This window comes from Protopterus annectens, chromosome 6.part0 (assembly GCF_019279795.1).
Source record: "Protopterus annectens isolate FY-2018-M chromosome 6.part0, PAN1.0, whole genome shotgun sequence".
NCBI classification, from domain to species: Eukaryota; Metazoa; Chordata; order Ceratodontiformes; family Protopteridae; genus Protopterus; species Protopterus annectens.
Window position 1 is genome coordinate 1,400,769,884 of NC_056737.1, and position 22,061 is coordinate 1,400,791,944.

Consider the following 22,061-nt stretch of genomic DNA (forward strand, 5'->3'; position numbering starts at 1 on the left):
TTTGTTGATAATTCTCTATTTCTTCACTATTCACAGATTTATAGACTATTAGAATAACAATCCAGGAGGCCTTTCTAAGCCTAGCCAAGTTTTCCTGAAAGAATAACGATGTCCTGTATCTAAATAGGAATTTATAAGCTGCCACAGTCCATAAGGGACATGGGTGTCAAGCCTGGTGTAAATTTCCTATTCCCCATCCACTGGATAGGTTGTGCTTAAAATAAGTAATAGACAAACTCAGCTTCACATGGATGGGAAGACTGTTCCATAGGAGGGACAGTCTCTGGGACACATCTGTCTCTCCAGCATGTTCTGATTAATTCACAGATAAAATTCAGGTCCCTAGACCTTGTGATTCTGGTAGTCTTTGACTTATGAATATGTAGGAGATTCATAAGTGTGGAGATTGTGGATGGCATGGATGCCTTGTAAGGCAGGCATAGATCACCCCTCAGCAATCTATAGGAGACTGAGCAGAGGGAAAGGGATTTAAGGTGTTCTGCATAAGGTAGGTTTGTTACGCCTTGTATTTTTTTTTTTTGTAAGGAACCTGTGAGGTCACTCTAATTGCTGTATATGCCTGAGCAGGTACATACCAAAGGGAGCATTGCACTCTGATTGGTCTCATAAGGGTGGAGTACAATGACCTAGATGACATACCCTTGCTTATAAGTTGCACAACATAAAAGGATTTCCTAACCACTATGGCCACATGGTGTTTGAAGATAATGCTACTGTCTACATGTGCACAGAGATCCCTGACCACTGGGTCAACTTTTAGGGAGGTATTAACAACATGGTAATTAGCCAGGATGGCTGACTTCCCATAAGGTACATTTATGCATTTCTTGGTATTGAGTTTAAGACCATGGCTTTGACACCATTTGTTAGTCAGAGGTAGACCTTCTTGAAGAATGCTAGTGTCTGCAGAAGTCAATGATAACTCCCAGCTTGCACTCATCTACAAACTTTAGTCAGCCATAAACCTTCAGCATTTGCTTCCATTTCAGTGAAATAGATGCCAAAAAGGAGTGGGCCCAGTACCAAGCCCTGGGGGACTCCTCTAGTGACTGGTCTCTTGTTGGAGGTGGACTCACCTATTTTGACCTCCTGGGTGCTATCAGTGAACCTAGTTGACTATCCAATGAGTGATAAAAAGGGTTTATACCTAAATTAGTGAGCTTGTCTATAATGCCTGAGTGGGGTACTGTATAAAAAGCCTTGGCCAGGTCAAGGTAAGCTGTCTGCATGGTCTTACCTTCAGCCAATGCTTTGGTGACCCTCTTAAAAAAGTCCACCAGATTTAATAGGCATGGCCTTTCTTTAACAAAGTCAAACAGTGAAATGTACTGGGGTACTCTTAGTGACTTTAAACCATGTCTCTGTAACTACACAGATATCTACACTCTCCAGGGAGAGGAAGTCCTGCAGTGAGTGGAGTTTCTTGTTAAGAGTTCTAGCACTGAGCAGTACCACCTTCAGATATTCCTTCTTGGGTTCAGTTAAGTCGGTAAGTTTATCATTTTGGCATTGCCTAAAAAAGGCACTATAGGCGTGGAAAAGGTCTTTGCCAGTATCCAAAAGCCTAGAGGGGATAAGTGCAGACCATCCCTGGCAAAGCAGCATGGTTTGTCAACTATGTCCTCCCAGGCTATTAAATATTGTACTCCCCTGGATTGATAGTAGAAGCTAAGCCAATTGTTGGAATCAATCATTTTCTGTTGGTAGCATGGTATCATCCTTGGAGAAGGTAGTATGATGTTCAGTGTGCTACACTCATACCTGCTCAAGACACATAATCAGTGAGCTCAATTTTGTCTCTCTTCATATAGTCAAAGGAGCTATGTCTCAGGTTATTAACACCCATAAGGGCTATGATAGAGTCATACTGGTACCTGTGGTTCAATGACCTGAGTGTCTGTGTGAAATGACAGATCCTGGCCCCAGAAAGGCAGCTAACCGTGACTCTCTCTTTACTCAGTCTTGTGAGGGGGGACTTCAGTGTGCCTCACTATAGAATCACCAATGACCAGGAAATTTGGCTGTGTTCTGGCTTGTCCTAAGGGCTTAGCAGTGGAAGTACTGGATACAGTGTTACTATGTGCAGCTGCAGGTGGTGTCTTAACTGTGTGTTTATGTGATGGCTGAGGACCCTTGCTTTGACTGTACTGTGCAGGAGGTCTTAGTGTTTTAGGAAGGTAAGTGACTCAGCAGGAGTAGGTTTATGTGTAGGGTCTTTACTCTGTGCAGTAGGCTCTATAGGATTAGTTTTGGTTGTATGAGAGGTTTGCCTCCAGAGTTAAAGTGTATTTGCACCTCTCACATATTGCATCTGTATTATTAAGAATAAGTGAGGTTGTCAGTGTACATGAGGCAATTGCTACAATGCCCCAGAATACCCATCTCAACCAGCCTGGCCATAGAGAGAGATGGGAAGTGTATATCCATGGCTAATGATCAATTAGAGAGGAGTGAGGAAAATTAAAATATTGAACAAGTCAATAAAACATGGAACTTGATGAGCAATGCTCATTTATTTATTTATTTGTCTTTTGTTGACCGGGTTAGTCCAATTGGGCCGAAGACCCATTTTCAGTGGAGATGCGAGGAGGAAAGCTCCACAAAACAATACAGTAGGTTAATGAAACCCATAATATTAACAAGATATAATAAAAGACATACATGCAATATACAAAAGAACAAATATAAAATGGGGAAAATAGAGTAACAAACAAAGAACACAAAAGTTATGTGCACAAAGTCAAAAGAATAATCATTGTTTTCATATTAACATAATAAAAAACACAGAATTATACCTGTTTAAAAGTTATAAGGTTGAATAGATAGGACAAGAAAAAAGTATTAGTATTGAGGTTAGAATAGAGAAGCACAAATGAGTGTAAAGCATAAGGAAATGATAGGAAGTAATAGAGGTGCAATAAGTTAATTATTTAGGAGGAGAAAGACAGTGAAATTAAAGTATGCAACTGTTTAGTAGAGTGAGAGAGGTTGTACATCGTCTGTTAAATTTTCTTAAGAAAAGGAATACATGGTAAGGACATATTAAGGGAGTAGGAGTTAGGTAGGGTGGCGGCAAGAGCAGGAAGGTGAATTACCAAGGTGTTTTTTAAGTACATTTTTGAACAGTGAGGTATATTTGCTAGAGCATATATTACCGGAAAGTTTGTTCCAGTTATGGAATATTGAGTATTTATAGAGCAATCTGCCTATTGATTTGTTTGGTTTGTAAGCATTGAGTAGGAATTATTCTGAGCTACAAAGAGGACTTGTAGGTATATAGAGGGATATAACAGTGGACAGAGAGGGACAGTCTGAGGGCTTGTTAATTAGTGTATGGACCATTTTTAGCTGAGATAGTTGGAGCAGTTAAGAGAATTCAAGCCAATGAAGTTGTTTAAGAGCAAGGGCAGTGATGAGATTTATAAGGGAGGATTACAGGCAAATCTAGCAATTTCTTTGTAAGTCTGTTCAAGTATGGCTATAAGGTTGACTTGGAGGTGGGTAAATATTGGGGATGAGTATAGTAGGTAGGGGAGTTGGTAGGCTTGGGCAAGAGCAGTCCTAAAGATAGTGGATAGATATTTTTGTTTCTATACAGTAAACCAAGTTTTTGATTCGTTTTTCGATGCAATGTTGGATGTGGAGATCAAATTTTAGTTGGTTGTCTATTGTAATACCAAGGAGTTTGGAATGGGAGTTGGCATAAATGACAGTGTTGTCTAGGGAAGAGATACAGAAGGAGGCACTAAAGTTGGATATAGATTTAGGAAGAAAAAGAAGCAATTTTTTTTAGGGTTAAGGATGAGTTGGTTGTTAATCAACCAGTGTTCAACTGAGTTGAAAGAACTCTGAGTGAGGGTGTGGAGGTCAGTGAAGTTATTAGAGCAGGTAACAAGAGTAGAATTGTCTGCATATTTGATCAGTGAGGATGTGCAGCAGGCTGAGTGTAGATTGTTTGCAAATATATTAAAGAGTAGATGCCCTAGGAGGGATCCTTGATAGACTCCTGTTTAGACAGATAAGAAAGGAGAGCAGGAAGTTTGATATCTAACAGATTGTAATCTGTTGTTAAGATAGCTAGAGATCCAGAGAATAGTGGAGGAGGAGAGGTTGAGATTGGTTAGTTTAGATAGGAGCTTAGGGTGTGAGACAGTGTCAAATGCCTTAGAAAGGTCCAGGAAAAGACATGACATCAGTTTATTGTTGTCTCTAGCCTCAGCAACAAACCTGGGTGAAGGATAGGAGGGCTGTTGTGGTGCTGTGATGGGGCCGAAGCCATGTTGAGAGGGGGTCAAGAGGTTTTCTTGAAGTAGGTATTTGAGAAGTTGTCTATGAATTAATTTCTCTAGGATTTTTGAGAGAGGAACTAGATGCTCTAATGGTTAAAAGAAATGTCTAGATAGTGACACTACAAAGAATGTGGACCAGAAATCTTCATAATGTAAAATAATTGGTTTGGAGCCCAAGTGATTAAACCAGAACAAAGGCACTTAGAATAAATATTATTTTGATCTTTTGTTACTTCTTATTCTTTCCCAGAATTCCTTACACTTGTATTTAAATACATTTGTCACCAAATTGGTCTTAGATTGTAATTTGTCTCTAGCTTTTCAGTTTCAGTTTTAGGTAGCACAGTCTCCATTTCCACTATGGTGTTAAGGGGGAGGGAGGATTTGTCTAAAGGAATGATTTTAATGCTTTTATTGCTCTTAACAGAACTACCCTCTGTAATCACTCCCTTGCTCCAAACAACCCGATTATATGTAAGGAATGTCTTTGATGCTTTTCATTACACTCAACTAGGATCACTTGTTTGTGTGTTTCAGTAAAGGATATTCCATTTTTAACTAAACTGTGGACTACCTACTATTTTCTATTTGTCTATTTTGTAGCATGTATTTTACAGTTCGATTTTTATTAAGTGAACTAAGTGCATAACATAATTCAAGAAGTGAACATCATTCTCTCCACACTGCAAAGTTTCTTCTTGGTTCGTTTTGGACCCAGTATAGGTTGCATACTGGGTTTTCTATGATTTCAAGAGATACCACGGATTTCTCTTTTTACCATTCAAAAATTGCTATCCTTTTTGTTAATACTTTTCATGCTACTAACATTCACTGAAAGACTCCTTAGGCTATTCATTTCCCTGTTTCTTCATTTAATGCATCATCTTATTCGTACACTAGTTTCTTAAAAAAAGATCTGTTATCTAGTCCCTTTTCTTTTCCTTTATATTAATAGCTTTAAATTTTCTTTTTCTATCTTTTACTCTTCTACCAATAGAGTTCTTTTTTTCCTGTTACCATCTTCCATCTTATTTCTTCTTCATCACTAACTTCTGATTCTATTTCTAATTCCTCTCCTTTATTATTATTGTCAGTATCTTCCTTTTTTCTTCTAAACTTCAATCTATTTTTATCTCATCTTCATTCCCCTTTTGTTCTTTATCCTTACTCCGATTCACATTTCTTAACTTGTTTTCTTTTTCTTTACAATCCATCCATAAATGTCCCATTTTTTTTAATTTATAACATTCAAGTTCACATTTATTTGCTTCATGTCCTTTTTTACCACATATATACTATTTCTTTTTATCACAATTAATGACTAAATTACCTTTTTTCCACAGAAAAAAAACTGTCTTTGGTTGTCACCAATATTTTACAACACCCCAGTTACCATCAGCATTTATAATACTCAGAATATGTACATTTTTTTCTGTTTCCATTTTTAACATGACATTGCAATCCCATTCACCAGTCCATAAAACCCTATTATCTTAAACTTTTGAAATGGATTTTCTTTTTAGTTTCCTGAAAAGATGCTTTTACCACATATTCATTCCATGGATTGTTATTTTGTCTTTTTTCATATTCACATAGAAAAATATCCATATCTTGTACAATCTCAAAAAGTAATGTCACAAAATGTCTCATTATTAATCAGAATAAACACTCTTACATCTTGTGTTTTTCGTACCGAAAGGTAAAATGATATTGTCCCATACCTCGTATCTGACCTCTTTTACTTTGCATTCTTACTACAGATTTTCTTTTTACACTTCCCTCTTTGTTTTCCTCTCTGTCATTCTGTCTTTTGTGGCAGCTACTGTCCCTGTATACATTTTCTTTGTTTTTCCACTGCCTTTCTTCTAGTGTTGTTTCTATATGCATCTCATTTATTTTTCCTACAATGTCCCCCCATGATGTCCCCCATAATACCTAATTCTCTGGTTCACACTGGTTAATTAATTTCTGAATTAAATTATCCTCCTAGTTGAGGGGTTGTAGCTATACATTCTTCTCTGAATGTCTCCTCAGTTTGTTTGAACAGTTTTTGCTGAAACTCTTCATCTGCAACATTTTCTTTTTTGAGATGACATTCACCTCCCTTCCCTTCTGCTGAGTCTCCATCTTATGCACAATCTTTCCAGCCACCTGCATGCTGGGAACAGGAAGTCTGCACATACTCACTTATGACAACACTGCGAGTACCGATTGCTAGTAGAGGAAGTTCCCTGGTGCCCTACCAAACATACCCTACTCGGTTTAAATGCTATCTTGGGCTTCCCCTTAAAAGAGGCTGCTGGCCTAGTAGGATTAACCTGGTTAACAGAGCAGAACTTCTTTATTGAATTTATAATGTTCCTTCCTTGTTTAAGTCTTTATTCATTGACTAGAATTACTTTTTCATTTTATTTTGTCAGTTTGTCCAAATGGTGTAGCAGTCTGGTACTTGGTTCCATTTTAGCTGTAGTAATAACTGCATGACTATTAATGCTGGTTGCTCAAAGTGAAAATAAAAATCATTATAATAATCTAAAATTGTTTTTATTATGTTATTTTCACTCTGGCTAGATAATTAGGTAATTATTTAGAAGGATCAAGAATATTGGTTTTCATATCATAAATTATCAGTTTCCTCTTATTGTGCCGGTAAGTTGTATAAACATTTTAAATGTATAACATGAGTATTGCATCAAGGTGAAAAATAAAACTGTTGAATATCAGGAAAGCCTTGTAAATAAGAGCATTACAAACATTTCTCTATTTCACTGATGCATGGAGATCATCATATCAGTACATAAATAAGAAAAAAGTGAAAGATCTTATGAAGAAGTATCAGCTAAGTTCTACAACAAAGAGTTGTACTTTCACCTGACCACATCATCACAGAGCTGAGCATCTGAAGGTGATACTAAACAGTAGTATGCAGCTACAACTCATTGTGAGCCAACAAATTCATGGATGAATCAAATCACATGATATATCTCATAAAGGCTACCCTAATAAAGGATACCTAGGTTAAAGCATTCTTACAGTGCAACTGTTATGAGGGAATTAAAATATGCAGCATCAGAGATGCATCATTAGGCTTATGTTAATATTGATAAAGCATCAACAGATTAATTCATTTAGTGATGTTTTACCAAATATTATACTGCTCATTAATTCCCAGTGTGAGTATGCATGTAAGGGGTTAGATTGTATTCAGATTAATACAGCCAAGTACAGGATACTTATGGGGCTATCCAATGTAAATATGGCAACAATTACAATAAACTACAATATGGTATTTTGGAAGACTGAATGCAGTTTCAACAGTTCTTGCTATGTCTTTCTCACAACAGCTTCTATTTTAAGGAGTTGCAAATATCACACCAACATCCTACTCAGGTAAGCCATATATTAGGCAACAGTTCATGACAATTCACTATTTAAAAAAATCATTAAAGCTAGAAATGAAAAATAAAAAAAGAGCATGCATAGGCAATTATGTAATCAACACATAATTAATACAAATCAATCATTCCCATGCTACTTAATACCTTTTGGGGAATTTATTGCCTGTTTTTCTTCAAGGTTTGTTTGAAAACTTTTTCTGTTCAACTCCAGGTTGCAAACTCCCTGTAAATATAAAGGAATACAGCTGTATTTTCTTTGTAATCGGTTAAATACAATTATAGTGTACTAAACAAGGCATTGTTTTGTAAAAGTTTTCAAGAAAATGTTCAGTTCTTAAGCATGTTAACTAAATAACAGCAGTAAAAATAACAAAAATAAACAACGTTGTTAAAGAAGGACAGAATGTAAATAAAAATATAATTAGCATATGATAGGATCAGAACTTACTAGAGCTTGGTCTCTTCTGTCATCTGGCGCAGCAGTGACAGAAGTGATCAAGGGACATAGTTTGTCTAATATTACAAAAGAATAAACCCAAGTACTGATACTTACCCTCTGTAATAAACTCTCCATAACCACCTGCTTGCCTGCTTCTTATTTGTCCTTTAAATCTTACTTTTAGTAGATATCTTTTGAATATTATGACTAGTTTCTCAGCTACAGTCTAAATAGCAGTGAATGATATTACCAGAACTTTTTCCATATGTTCTCATCTGTTTTGCTAGTTATACTCACTTATCTGTGCACCTCAGGTATTCGTATAATTCTCTCTTTTTATTAATTTATTATAGCTGTCCTTTACAAAGCTGAATTCATTGCTCCACAGTAATACATAGCTATACTGGCTTTAGCAGCCGTATGTATGATTCATGAACACCTGCACTTAGAGCTGTGACTCACACAATAGCACTCTATTTAGTATTCATTAAACAACTGTGCACTTTATGCACAGCCCCCAAAATAAGGGTAAAGTGCACAATATGCTAATGGAAGCATAAGTAGTTGAATTGCAACCTAATTAACCAATACAACATGGCAGAGCTATTCAGGAATGAATAAGGTGTGTACACTCAGTGCTCTATTTCTGTCCTAAAATCCGAAACTTTTTGAATATAGCTACAAAGACACTTAGAAAATTATTAAGGGCTACTGCTGCTGCTATTATTAATCAGTATGTGCTATTGGCTTTAATTCAAGGTGCTGCAACTGCTGCTACAAGACCTCAGCCAAGAAGGAGAAGGTGTTCAGACCCTTTCTGACATATCGTGGACTGCATAATACACACATTGTAGAGTGATACAGGGTGGACAGGAAAACAACAGAAGACATACGTAACCTTTGCCACCCTTACCTGAGACCCCTGGGAATCTGTATCAAGCCTATCCCAGTGGAAACAAAGGTATGTGTAGCATTATAAATAATAGCTACAGAGACTTTTTAGAGTTCCACAGGGGATATATTAGGGGTATCACAGGTTCTAGAATCTTACATAATTTCTAAATGCAATGCTACAACATGCACACCCCAGAGAAGACAGCCAAAACCATGCTATGGTTTTATGCCATAGCACACTTCCCTGAAGTTTTGGGGATCACAGAGTGCACACGTAGAAATAAAAGCCCCTCCTGATGAATAAGGAAGGTAATGCATCAACAGAAGAGGATACCACCCCATTAACTGTCGGGTTGTCTGTAATGCCCAAGGAATCATCTATAATCTGTGTGCAGGTGACCCTGGCAGTTTCCACTGCTCACACATATGACACACCTGTGATCTGTATACAAGGCTTGCTAAAGGTGACTTTCTACAAGGGCATCTGGTGTGGGATGCAGGTTGTGCACTAGAACCTTGGCTTATGACACCCATGAGAAACCCACATAGCCCCACTGAGGAATAAAATACAACAATGCCCATGCTCAGACTAGGAATATTACAGAATGTGTATTTGGTTTGCTCAAATCAAGGTTCCATTGGCTAGACATATCAACAGGTGCCTTGCAGTACAACCCAGCCACCTCTGCAAAAATACTCTCAGTCTGTGCCATGTTGTGCAATATAATTCTCAGGAAACAGCTTCAACAAGGACAACAAGGCCCTGGACTACAGTTCCCAGGACCATAAGCAGGGCCATCAGCTCCAACAGATGCAGATGAGGAGCCTGAGAAAGGACCACCAGCTGCAGATGGTTCTGACAGACATAGGTGTTTACAATATGTCACGGATCTGACTAAGAGGCAAAGGATAGTAAACACAATCCTCCTAACTGAAACACTAAGACCCTAAACACATACTAATATTAAAACTGATGCCATTCAAAGTCTTCAGGCTTTACTTAACCATCCCTTATACCCTACATACCCAGCCGGTCCCTCAGATCCGAAAGCCAAAACCTCCTACAAGTGCACAAACCCTCGCATCCCCCTGGCCAGCTACTACTATCCTGCACCATAGCTAAACTGTGGAACTCTCCTCCCTCTCCACTACGCAGTATACCAAACAGCCATAACTTCAAATCCCACCTGCACTCTTATCTATCCTCCAAATGGGAATGTGCTTCTTATGCTCCTACCTAAGCACCCTCCCAACTCTTAAATCCTATACCCCTCTTATAAGGATATATAATTAGTTCACTATCCTACTGTACAACGTTCGATTTTCTACTCTTATTCCTTACTTGATCTGTAGTGAGAGTAGGAATCAGGTTGAGGAGACTGGAGAGGTGGGTGGAATATGCAGAAGCAGAGGGAGGAGGAAAAGACAGGCAGCAGGGCGAAGACATAATGGTGTGTAAATGAGGAGGGAGGGGGTAGGGAAGGAGTAGGAGGATGCAGTGGAGTAGAGGTGGTAAAGGTGGAGTTAGTTTAAGTGGTTGGGATCAACCAGAGAAGATGTGGGTGAGGGTGAGAGAGGAGAAGAGAGAAGAGAGCAGGGTGAAGAGAATGGGTGGAAGTTTGTCGGGAGATTGTGACAGACGCCCAAAAGGAGTGAGTGAAAGGGAAGGTCTACAGAGTGTTGAGACAGTGGGAGCTACAAAATGGTCAAAGGGGAGAGTGCAGAGTTTGAAGGCAGGAGCAGGAGTCAGAGCTGGATGATGTTAAGAATGGGATGATATTAGGAGGGAGATTTGTGACTAGACAGGATGGATAGAGGGGATTGGACATATTAGAGGGTCAGCTCCATTATGACAGTTTGACAGACAAAGCAAGGGAGAAATGGGTTGTTTGGACATGTGCTGAGGGAGGAGGGATGAGGAATATAGGAAAATATGGCTAAGCCTAAGATAAAGGGACAGAAGAATAGGTTGAGAGGAAGAGCAAGATGCATTGGTACAGAAGAAAGAGAGAGAGATGATCCAAAGATGGGTGTGACAGAGCAAAAAGATGAGGAGAGGATGAACGGAAAAGAGATAAAGGAAATGTGATGATTGCTTACTCTCTAATATACTCATGTTACACATATGCTTTTTGCTTCAAATGCTTTTAAAAAATGGAACTTTCTAAGTCAATAAATAACCTCTGTGCTAGCAGTGTTTAAATGCTTCAAATTAAATCTTCAAAAGATATATTCCTATCTAAAATGTACTATCTTAGCCAGGATTATTTAATGTTTAAAAATAGTTTTTTCATAAGATAATTTTTCCCATCTAATATGTAACCTCTATATCTTTTGTAGTGAATGTTATGCATGAAAGCCTCTGGCTTCATCTTCGTCTTATTTTTGCAAAATATGTAATCTCTCTCGCTATGAATGTAACTGCTTGTGGAGCTTTTCTCCCCAGGCCGCCACTGAAAACGGGTTGGTCTGACCCAGTGGACTCTCCTGGTCAACAAATGCAAATAAATAAATAAATAAATAAATAAATAAATAAATAATAAATAATGTTCTGTCCCTTTAGCATCAGACAGAGTCAGTCCCCAAGGACAAATTTTGTAGCTGCAGTATTATCCAAGGTAAGCGTTGAACATGTAAAATAAATTGTCAATGATTACTTTCATCTGCAAATACTTATTTGTCAATAAGATGGAACATGACTCAGTTCTACAGTAATGCTAGCATTAAATCATGAGTGAGTTATGCAATATACATCTCTGTATCACACATGACATTTGACCAATTTAGATAACTCATCAATGAGCAGGTCGATGTTAGCCATAAACTGCACAAGAGCAAACAACAGTTCATAAGTAATACAATTACAGTCAACAAATACATAATTAATACTTTACAACTGAACAGGAAAAAGAAATATTAATTGCCAAAAGGACACTCTCCAGAACTGTATATATTTTACTTTGCTTTTTCTCATTTTTCTCTTTGTAACATATTTTTAGTATATCTCTGTGCCTTACAATATTGTTGATTATTTTTGAAATGTATAATTTCCAGCTGCTTCTTATGTAATATGTTTGATTTTTTTTTATTTTCTCTGTTAAGTGAAGCTTTTCTCCCCTGGCCTCAGCTGAAAATGGGCTCTTGTCACCCAGTTAGACTTTCCTGGTAAACAAATATCAATAAATAAATAAATAAATGAAACATTCTTGCAATATGCATGTTGAAAACAAATATCTGACTAAGCAAGCATTAGCTGGCTGCTCTGTGCATCAGACACAGGCAACCCAAAGTCACAAAGAAATGTGCAAAGGAGAGGGCACAGTTATCATTACTTACACAGGGTGGGGTGGGGGGAGTTAAAGGAGGGCAAGCCAGACACCAAAGAAGTGCATGTGAGTGAGTAAGAAACCAGTTTTTCAGCAAGTATACAATTTTCAGGGTCAATAACAACAAAATTGCTATCATTCAATAATAATTATTTAGACAAAATGTGTGTGTGTGAGGTGGTATGGGCAAGATGATCTTTAGTGTGTGTATGTGTGTGTGTGTGTGTGTGTGTGTGTGTGTGTGTGTGTGTGAGATTGTTTTCTTGCAGACACAAAGCACCTGTGCTAGTACTGCATCCTTGTCTCTCAGTCAGGTGTGAGCCATGCATGGTAGTCAGTTCATCACTGTGGCCCCAGACCATGAGAACTACTGCTGCCAGGAGTTGCACTGCTAGTTTTAGGGCCCTGGCTAGAATTCAGAGTGCTACCTGATCATGAATGATGCCTGCTGGACAAGCTGTTATCATGACTATGTCCAGGACCATAACCAGACCCTCTACCAAGTCTAGGTGTGGAGACCGCAACCACTGACTGGGCAGTGAAAGTTGTGCCACTACAGGAGATGGATCTTGAACAGCCACATTGGCTAACACCTGATGATGTAGCGCTTGTCTGGCTGCTACATGGATACTGACTCTTCTTCAGCAGACATTCCATTACCGACACAGCCTGATCCATTCATTCATTCATCCTGTCCAAGGAGTCACCAACACAGTTCAGGCAGTCGTACACATCCAAATACACCACATTTAGTACTTTCACTATTTCTTTTGAGGCCTTGGTGGAATATGCCTGTGCCTCCATGATGGCCCTACATATATAGTGAGTTGCACCTACCAACATTCAAAAATCAGGAGGAGTGTGGACTGTAGGCCTCCTCCAAGCACCTCTACCAACTCCCCTGTATGGTACTTCGCCCTCCCAATGGGTACGGGGAGACTCAGCCAGGTCAGCAACTAGAGTAGTCACACTAACATGATCAACTGTGTCACTCTCAATCTGTCCATTCTGTAAGGGCTCTGTCTCATAGGTATGGGTAAGCATACTAACTGTGCCTGAAATAAGTGGTAACTGAAATTATTAACTTGGAAAGCATATATATGATATGGCATAGTCATATAAATGTTTCCATTGTTTTATATAGTAGCTCTAGGATTGATTTATTTTATGACACATTAATGCCTTCACATCATATCTGGATATGTCAAATGTGAATGTATTTATCTGTCATATTCGTCTATGTTTTGAAATAATAAAATAATGTGATATGCCATTGATCTTATTCTCCTGTTTTGTCTCCCCAAACCTCTCTCTCTCTCTCTTTTTTTTTATTTTTAACTTTTGTTGGGATACATTGCTGCTGAAAACAAAATGATCATCAGCATGTAGAGCTAGACCAACCACTGTGGTTTCCACAGGTGGCTGTGGAGGCACCACCACAGGTACCTCAGACACCCAAAATATCTAGGACGCAACCTATCAGCTCTGCCTCCACAACTCCTGCTCTTCCTGCTCCACCTGCATCATGTAGCGCTGCTCCAGCTGCTGGTGCAGCAGTACCCTCGGAGGGCAGCACTAGAGAAGGTAGTGATTTTGTCACCCATCAGGAGCTGCCAGGGCTAGTGGAGCACATAATGAAAAAGGGCCTCAGTGCCAAAATCTGCAGAGTCGAAAGAGTTCTACATCAGATTGCCAAATTGATGCCACATCCAGCACTGACCCAGAAAAATGACACAGGAGACAGAGATGACAGTTCTAAGGGTAAGGACTAGATACTCACTGTACTCAAGCTGGATGAAGATGTGTTTTTGAAGTCCTCTATCCCCAGTCTTAATGTCCCCCAAACTTTTGTGTCATTGTCATCATTGTCATCATCCCAGTCTGTCTTGTATATCCTGCATGTCTACATCTGCTAGCTAACCTACCTGACCCTCTTATTCCTGACCAATTTTCCAAACAGTCCTCTCTCTCCACAAAAAATAAAAAATGGGCATCTGTCTCACAAAAAATTATACCCTGTACATAGCTCTCCACATCATTAATATGTCACGTTGACACACTTGATTTGATCAATTGGTATACAACACTATTCTGTTGTTGTCACCCATCCCTGGTGTGGTGACTTTCCAAATTCATAAAATTATGTGTAAAATTATATATATATATATATATATATATATATATATATATATATTTATATATATGCTGTGAAGGAGTGGATAGCTATGGTGCTCTCCCACCACCATCCTGGAAATCCCTACATTCTTTTTCCTGTATCCTCCCCTTTGCTTGCTTCCCACTTACACCACTGTACTATCAACTCCTTTTTTACACATTTAATCTGATCAAAAATGGAATTAGACAAAACACACATGGCCAGAAATGGCCCATAACAAAAACCTTCACTTTATGTACTCAGTGTTTACATGAGGCTTGGCATCGCACACCAACGCTGAGTGAGGGTGAATGATGTTTCACATCCTATAGAAAAACTGCTGAGTTTTTGCATTAGACCATACAGTATGGTTAGCTTCACACAAACAAGATTAAATATGCCGCACTACAGAAGTACAGACTGAAGACAATACTTTGTGATATTTATTAGGCTGCTGAATGTTGTTATACATCTTATGGGATTTTGCAAATCTCATTACTGTCATAAAGGCTAATGCACATGTTCTACTTTACCTGAATCTGTTGTCTGACTACCTTTGTGAAGTAGGAGTTCCAGTCTGGTGTGTTGAGATAATGCTCTGGTATGAAGATCCTTTTTGCATACCACCAAGATACGAATCCAGAAGTATTTCAAAGTGTTACTGAATATTTTTCAGAGGACTCTTTTTGTGTGCAACTGTTGAATAAATATTTTATTAACGCATCGTTATCCTGCTTCTGTGTTAATACGCTTGCTCCCAGTTGGGAACACTCTATTGTACAGAACATGAAAGAATAAATATGATAAACGTAGGAGGAACACTACTTGAAGAAGGGCAGACATGGCCTCTTAAACACAAATATCCCTCTGTCTATCGATCTCTCTCTCTCTCCCCTTCTCTCTCTTTTTGTTTGTTCTTAATATTTGCATGATGCCTGGCAACAAGCAGCAGTAGCAAGGAATGTTAAATAGCAGTTCACGTGTTGTGGCAAAACCTGGTGAGTTTTTGCCTTAGACTGCACTAGTACAGTTACTTCCACACAAACATGCTTAAGCCTGCTGCACTATAGGAAAACAGAGTAAAGACAGTCGCTCATGCATATCTATTTGTAAGCTGGACGTTACATACACCCTACAGAATGTTACTCTTGATATAACTGTAATGAAAGTTGATGCCTACATTCTGCCTTTCTTCAACTTGATGTCAGTGGCCCTTAAAATGCATGATTTTAACTTAACACTATTTGATTTCCTAGAAAAAACAACAGGACCTCAATACCTACTTTTAATGAGTAAAATAATAAAACATAGCAAAGCTTTCGAGTTACAAAACTATTTTTCACTGAAGTTACACGTCATTATCTTCACAGTGTTTAAATATTTACAGTATTCAATCACACTATTTTTAAAATCACACAGGTTATTAAATAGCTAAATGCAGTGAAAATAAAACAGCATAGTAAAAAGAACACACACACATATATGAAAAAACAAGACCAAGGACCAAATAAAAATAAACCTATAGGAGAATCCAAATATAAATAAAGAATATGTTTTATATATATATATATATATATATATATATATATATATATATATATATATATATATATATATAAATAATAAGTATTATTATTATATTAAATATTACAATGAATATAAAAACAAATACTATTAATATACATATTGATGCCTATTTTTCAATATGGGCTTAATACTATTGGTACTATCCAATCCTGGCATTTTATCAGCTCTAAAATAATTAATCCAATCACATTCACTCATCTCTGTTTTATTTAGTAGGTCACTTCCTCTTGCATTGTGGTAGACAACTTGTAAAACCCTAAACTTAAACTTATGATGAAGGCCCACAGATAAAATGTGTTTGCTCAGGGCATTCATCTCAACTTTTCTTCGATTTTCCGAAAGATGCAACCCTATCCTTTCTTTTAATTTTATATTTGTTTTACCTATGTAAAAACACTCACAGGAGCTTCAATTAGCAAGATAAATCACATTCAAAACATAAAAGACAAATTCCTTCACTGTGATGGGATGTTTAAAAGAAGGGTCAGTATTAATATTTATACAATATATACAGTTGTGACAGGGAACTGTCCATTCTTATTCACTAACTGTCTTTCAGCTTTTATATTACTCAAATACTTATAGCATAAATATTGCTTAAGATTTATTTCTCTCATATGAATAAACTTAGGCTCTTTGCCTACAACTTTTTTAACATCCTCATTCAATTGTAAAATGGTCCATTTTTTATGTATAATATTTTAATCATATTACTGTGTCTATTATATTTCATAATATACCCTAAATTACACTCAAAATTATTACTAGCAGGTTGTTGTGTAATTAATTGTCTAGAAAAGTATGGTGCACATAAGTTACTCCATTCATTTATCACTACATCCTTCATATATTCCAACAACTTAATAGTATAGCCCCTGGAGCAAAAGTCATTAGACATATAATCAATGTCTGTATAAAATTTTCAGTTCTAGTGCTAAGCCTACTAGCTCTAAGAAACTGGCTTTTCACTATTCCTTCATACATATGTCTGGGATGCATACTTTTATGAGTGAACATACCTTAAAGATTGTATATCTTTCCTATAAATCATAGCATTAAACTTTTTTTTCATTATAATCTCCTGTAATATCTAAAAATATATTTTTTTCTCTGGACAATTTAACATCAAATACCAAAAACCCAGCTGTATGATGTAAATGCTCTACAAATGCATATAACCCATCAATATCTCCCATCTACAGCAAAAAAATTATCTTTCCTGAAGCACTTAAAAAAAGACAAATCTTGATTCTTTAACAGTGCTAATTCATTATCATTAAAAACAATAATCCCTTCCCACCTTGATAAAGTAATATTAGCATAAGTATTTGAAACCAGGTGATAAACGTCATCATTAAACAGAAAGATATTATTCTCCAGCACTAGCTCCAACATTGAACGTAACATTTCTATCTTAGAAGTTGTAACCGTGCTATGTTCGCATAAATACCCTCTAACACACTGTACTCCCAAGTCATTAGGTATCAACAATAAATAAGGACTGAACATCCATTGTAACAAGTAAAATATCTCTGCCTTTATTTTCCATGTCCCAACATCTGATTGTAGAAAGAAAATCATTAGACAAGGGTGTGGTAATTCAGGAACTTCCTGAGACTATAGGCCTCATGGGTGGTACTAATAAATCTTTATGGATTTTTGGCAATCCATAAATAAATGGAATAATAGGATGCAAGACATTAAGATAATTATACACTTCAGGTGTAATCATACTTTCCATGAGTAAATCATATAAAAAGTTCTTAACTTGATGCATTATCTGATCAACAAATTTTCTATCTACTTTTTTAAAAGTACTTAAATCAGATAAAAAGTCATGCATCCTGTTGTTATAAAACTTCATGTCCATTACAACAATCTTAACCCCCTTATCAGCCTGTTTAATAACCACATTCTGATTCATGCACAATTTACTAAACGCTTCTCTTTCTTCGGGTTTTAAGTTACAATATTTAGCACAATTCTTTTTTATATTTGTGAGTGTTCCTTTTACTATACTGTTCTCTTTTAACTGCATTTAGCTATTTAATAACCCATGTGACTTTAAAAATATTTGTGACTGGGTGGTGTAAATATTTAAATACTGTGAAGATAATGAGATCTGTAATTGCACTGAGAAAAACTTGTAACTCAAAAGCTTTGCTGTGTTTTATTATTTTACTCATTAAAGTAGTTTTTGGTGTTGAGCTCCTGTTATTTTTTCTTGGATACCTTTGTTGCTTCATCTTCAAGAGCTCTTTGGACACCAGGACTGGTTGGTTTTGTGTGTTTCTTACCATTTGACTTCCTATATGGTTGTTGTTTCTTTTCGGCTTTTTCCCAGTTAGGGATCACCACAGCGGAACTCCGGTCTGCAAATGATTGGCAGTAGATTTTTTACGTGCCGAGTTGCCAGCCCTGATGCACAACCTTCAATGAAGGAACGCCCAGTCATGCATGTCTCCACACAGAAGGCGCTCTAGCTGAGAATCAAACAGGACAATGTCTTACTGTGAGGCGACAATGCTACCGCAGCACCACCACTGCATCCTCTAGTCTCTACAGTTTCATTTTATACTGTCAAGGATTTGAATCCACATGTATGTCATACAATTAGGTAATGTTTTCCCTTATTAATAATGTGTGTAACTGTGGGCTGCATGTTTTGAACCCACCACTATTCTCTGTCATCTTGAACATTTGAATCAGTAAGTATCTGAACGTGTTATTGAATGTGTTTTTTATTGTAATGTGTAACAGTTGGGTACATGCTTTATTAGCACACCATTATCCTGCTGTATTAATCTGCTTACTCCCTGTTGGGAACAGATCCTGACAGAATAATTATAATGACAGACATAACAGTAACACAGCTCAAGCATGTGCAGAAATGGCCCATAAGTAAAACTTTTCCTATATCTCTAACCCTGTCTCCCAGTCTCTAGTCCCCATTTATTGTCTTCAGCTTTCTCACAGAGCATGGCATTGCAGCAGTGCTGCCTGATGTTAAATGGTATTTCATGTCTTATGGCAAAAGCTGAAGATTTTAATTTCAACCATACTACCATGGTTCATGTCACCCAAATGTGCTTAGGCCAGCTGTACTACAGAAGTACAGACTGATAGTACTACTGTGAGACACTTACTGTAACCACACCTCTCAACTGTCCAGATTTTTGCCTATTATATTTGAACAACACACTCATATACTTCATGGTTTTCTGGCAGATCTTTGAGGACTGGAGTCACTAAACAGTGATATACATTTGTGTTTCAGACTTCATATCCTTCTGAAAATGCATGTTAACACAAAACCTGTTATTCTAGCAACTTTCAAAATTTATAAGAGCAATTCTTAAATTCATCCCTATTTTGTGGCCTTCGGTTTCCCCATTATTTTTCGCATTGTCCTCATTTCTTCTGCTTAGAGGTTGAGAAGTATGACTGTAACATATTTATTAGCCTGCTGGATATGACATTTATTTATTATTTATTTGTTTGTTTATTTGTTTGCATTTGTTTACTGGGATGGTCCACTGGGCCATAGTAAGTCCATTTTCAGTGGATGCCCAGGGAGAAATGCTCCACAGTAAAATACTCACAATACACACAAAACAGTAGATTGACATGATCAGCACAAACAATGCAAGAGTCACAGCTGAGTACCATGAGATATGAATAACAACTGAATGCGCAAGGTGAAAATCTGAGTATAATAGTAGATTATAAAATCAAGAACAATGTGGTTTACACAATTAGAATATCACAGATTAGGATACAACAAGTTAGGATAATTAAGTTACTCATGTGAGTAGCTTAGGTTCGAGCAACATAGTCTGAATAATTAGCACTTATGAAGTCTCAGGCTTAAATATAGGTGAGCAAATGTAGCAGGTAGTACCACCACTGTAGTTAAGTAAGTGATTTCTGATAGAAAGAGTGACAACAGAGTAGTAATTAATAAAGGTGTAGGGTAGTATTAGAAGATGGAGTCAGATTTTGGAAGGTGCAGTTATGGCACATGTGCACTGCCACAGACAGGAAAGGTGTTCTGTCAGCAATTTCCTAAAGAGAGCTGCATTGCTGTTAGTCCTGATTGATGGTGGGAGGGTGTTCCATAGTTTTGCAATAATAAAGGAGTAGAGCATCTGACCAGATGAAAGGTTTGTTTTTTTCTATGTTCAGGAGCAGTTCGTTTTCCGATTGGAGAGGTCTATTTGTATGGTACTGATTAAGTACAGAAGTAGGTGCAGGGCAGTTTGATGGTTTGAATATGAATTTATGTGCAGTGGTTAATTATAAGTATGTAAGATAATGTGGGAGTTCTATCCAATTTTGTAGGTGTAATGAGGAACAATGGTGAGATAACTGTACACCTTATGAGAAGTTACAATTGTCATCACTGTGGTGAAGCCTGATGCCTACATTTTCCATTGCTTCAATCTGTCCTTTCAAATGTGTAATTTTAACTTAAAATATGTTTTCCTATGTGGGGAGCTGAGATAATCCTTCTGCCCGTATACTTTTATTTTATACTGTCAAGGTTTTGAATCTACATGTATGTCATAAAATTAGATAATGTTATCAGCTTGTCAGAGCTTGTCATAGCTCAGAGCTTGTCAGTGTTGTCTTTCAGTGAGAGATTTAAAAAAATTATGAGAGTCGGTTGGACAACTTCTGCATATGTGGAGTGTTGTAATCGGCCTATGTGGATTTCACTGGGATGTTGCCTGAACACATCATTCTGTAAAGTTATATCTGTACCCCAACACTCACACTTGGAAATGATGTAGAATGTTGTGGAACCTTTTCACACATACCTTACCAGTGGTATTCAGCAGCGCAGTATCATATTTTGACTTGTGTGGCTGTATTTACACTGCACATAGTCCAATAACGAGACAATACAAGTGAAAGCATATGACAAATGATTACTGTTTGCATACAGTCATACTGAGATGAACACTCATAAATGTTTGGTTATTAATTTGCTGTTTCACAAATGTGATTGTCATCAAAACACCATACTGCCAAACAAGCACATATCACTCTCACTAACACAATGTACATGAATGACACAAAGTTATGTCAAACCCAGAGCTGTTGGACATGCTCCACTTAAAGAAATCCCAATCCCTCCGAGCTACAGGCTCTAGGGACCTAAACCTTGTCACCACAATAAACAGAACATGCTGGAGGGATAGATTCCTGTCCCAGAGACTTCTCATACTCTGGAACAAACTACCTATCTATATCAAACAAAGCTCCTCATTAGCACTCTTCCAGAAAAATCTTGACGATTGGATGGGAAATAGGAAATTCACCCATGGGGTCACTTCTGTGGCACTGCTCGACAGGGGCACAGGAAAATAATTTTCCTGGGTGTCGAAAGCCAGGGTACCTTTTTGGCTAGGCTTATATAGGCCATATGGCCAATAGCCTAGTACCTACCTATGATAGAAAAATGATCTGAGCAGTATGTAATTACTTAGGATCACCACATTGCTGTCACTTCTGAATGTGAAGACACAGGCCTTTTCACAAAAATCTGTGAAGCAGACTAGCTTCTATGCAAAAACCTGATGCGGTAATCCTTACAAATCTGCATTTTCACACATTTAATATCAGAATTCTCCTATGGTGCATATGACTGATACTATGTTCTGGTGGTTTGAATCCAACAGTGTGTGTGTGTGTGTGTGTGTGTGTGTGTGTGTGTGTGTGTGTGTGTGTGTGTGTGTGTATGTGTCTGTGTATCTGTAGTATAAAGTTGATACTGTGGTAACTGGAAAGTCTTAAAAGAAATACTAAACACCAACTAAAGGTAATGCTACTCAATGCTAGAAGTCTAAATCTCAAAATGCACTCACTTGAGGCACTCCTTAAAATGGAGAACATCGATATCTGTGCAGTGACTGAGACCTGGATCAAAGCTCCAGAGAGCACCCCTGC

The 22,061-nt window shown here is 37.5% G+C and overlaps 1 protein-coding gene across 1 annotated transcript in view; it reads right to left on the reverse strand.

Annotated features, from left to right (window-relative positions):
- Window positions 1-22,061, reverse strand: part of LOC122803983 — a 639,968-nt gene that overhangs the window by 222,349 nt on the left and 395,558 nt on the right. The window contains exon 4 of the mRNA XM_044073662.1: window positions 7,853-7,931. Within this exon, the coding sequence (XP_043929597.1) occupies window positions 7,853-7,931 (79 nt within the window). The remainder of the gene's footprint in view (window positions 1-7,852; window positions 7,932-22,061) is intronic.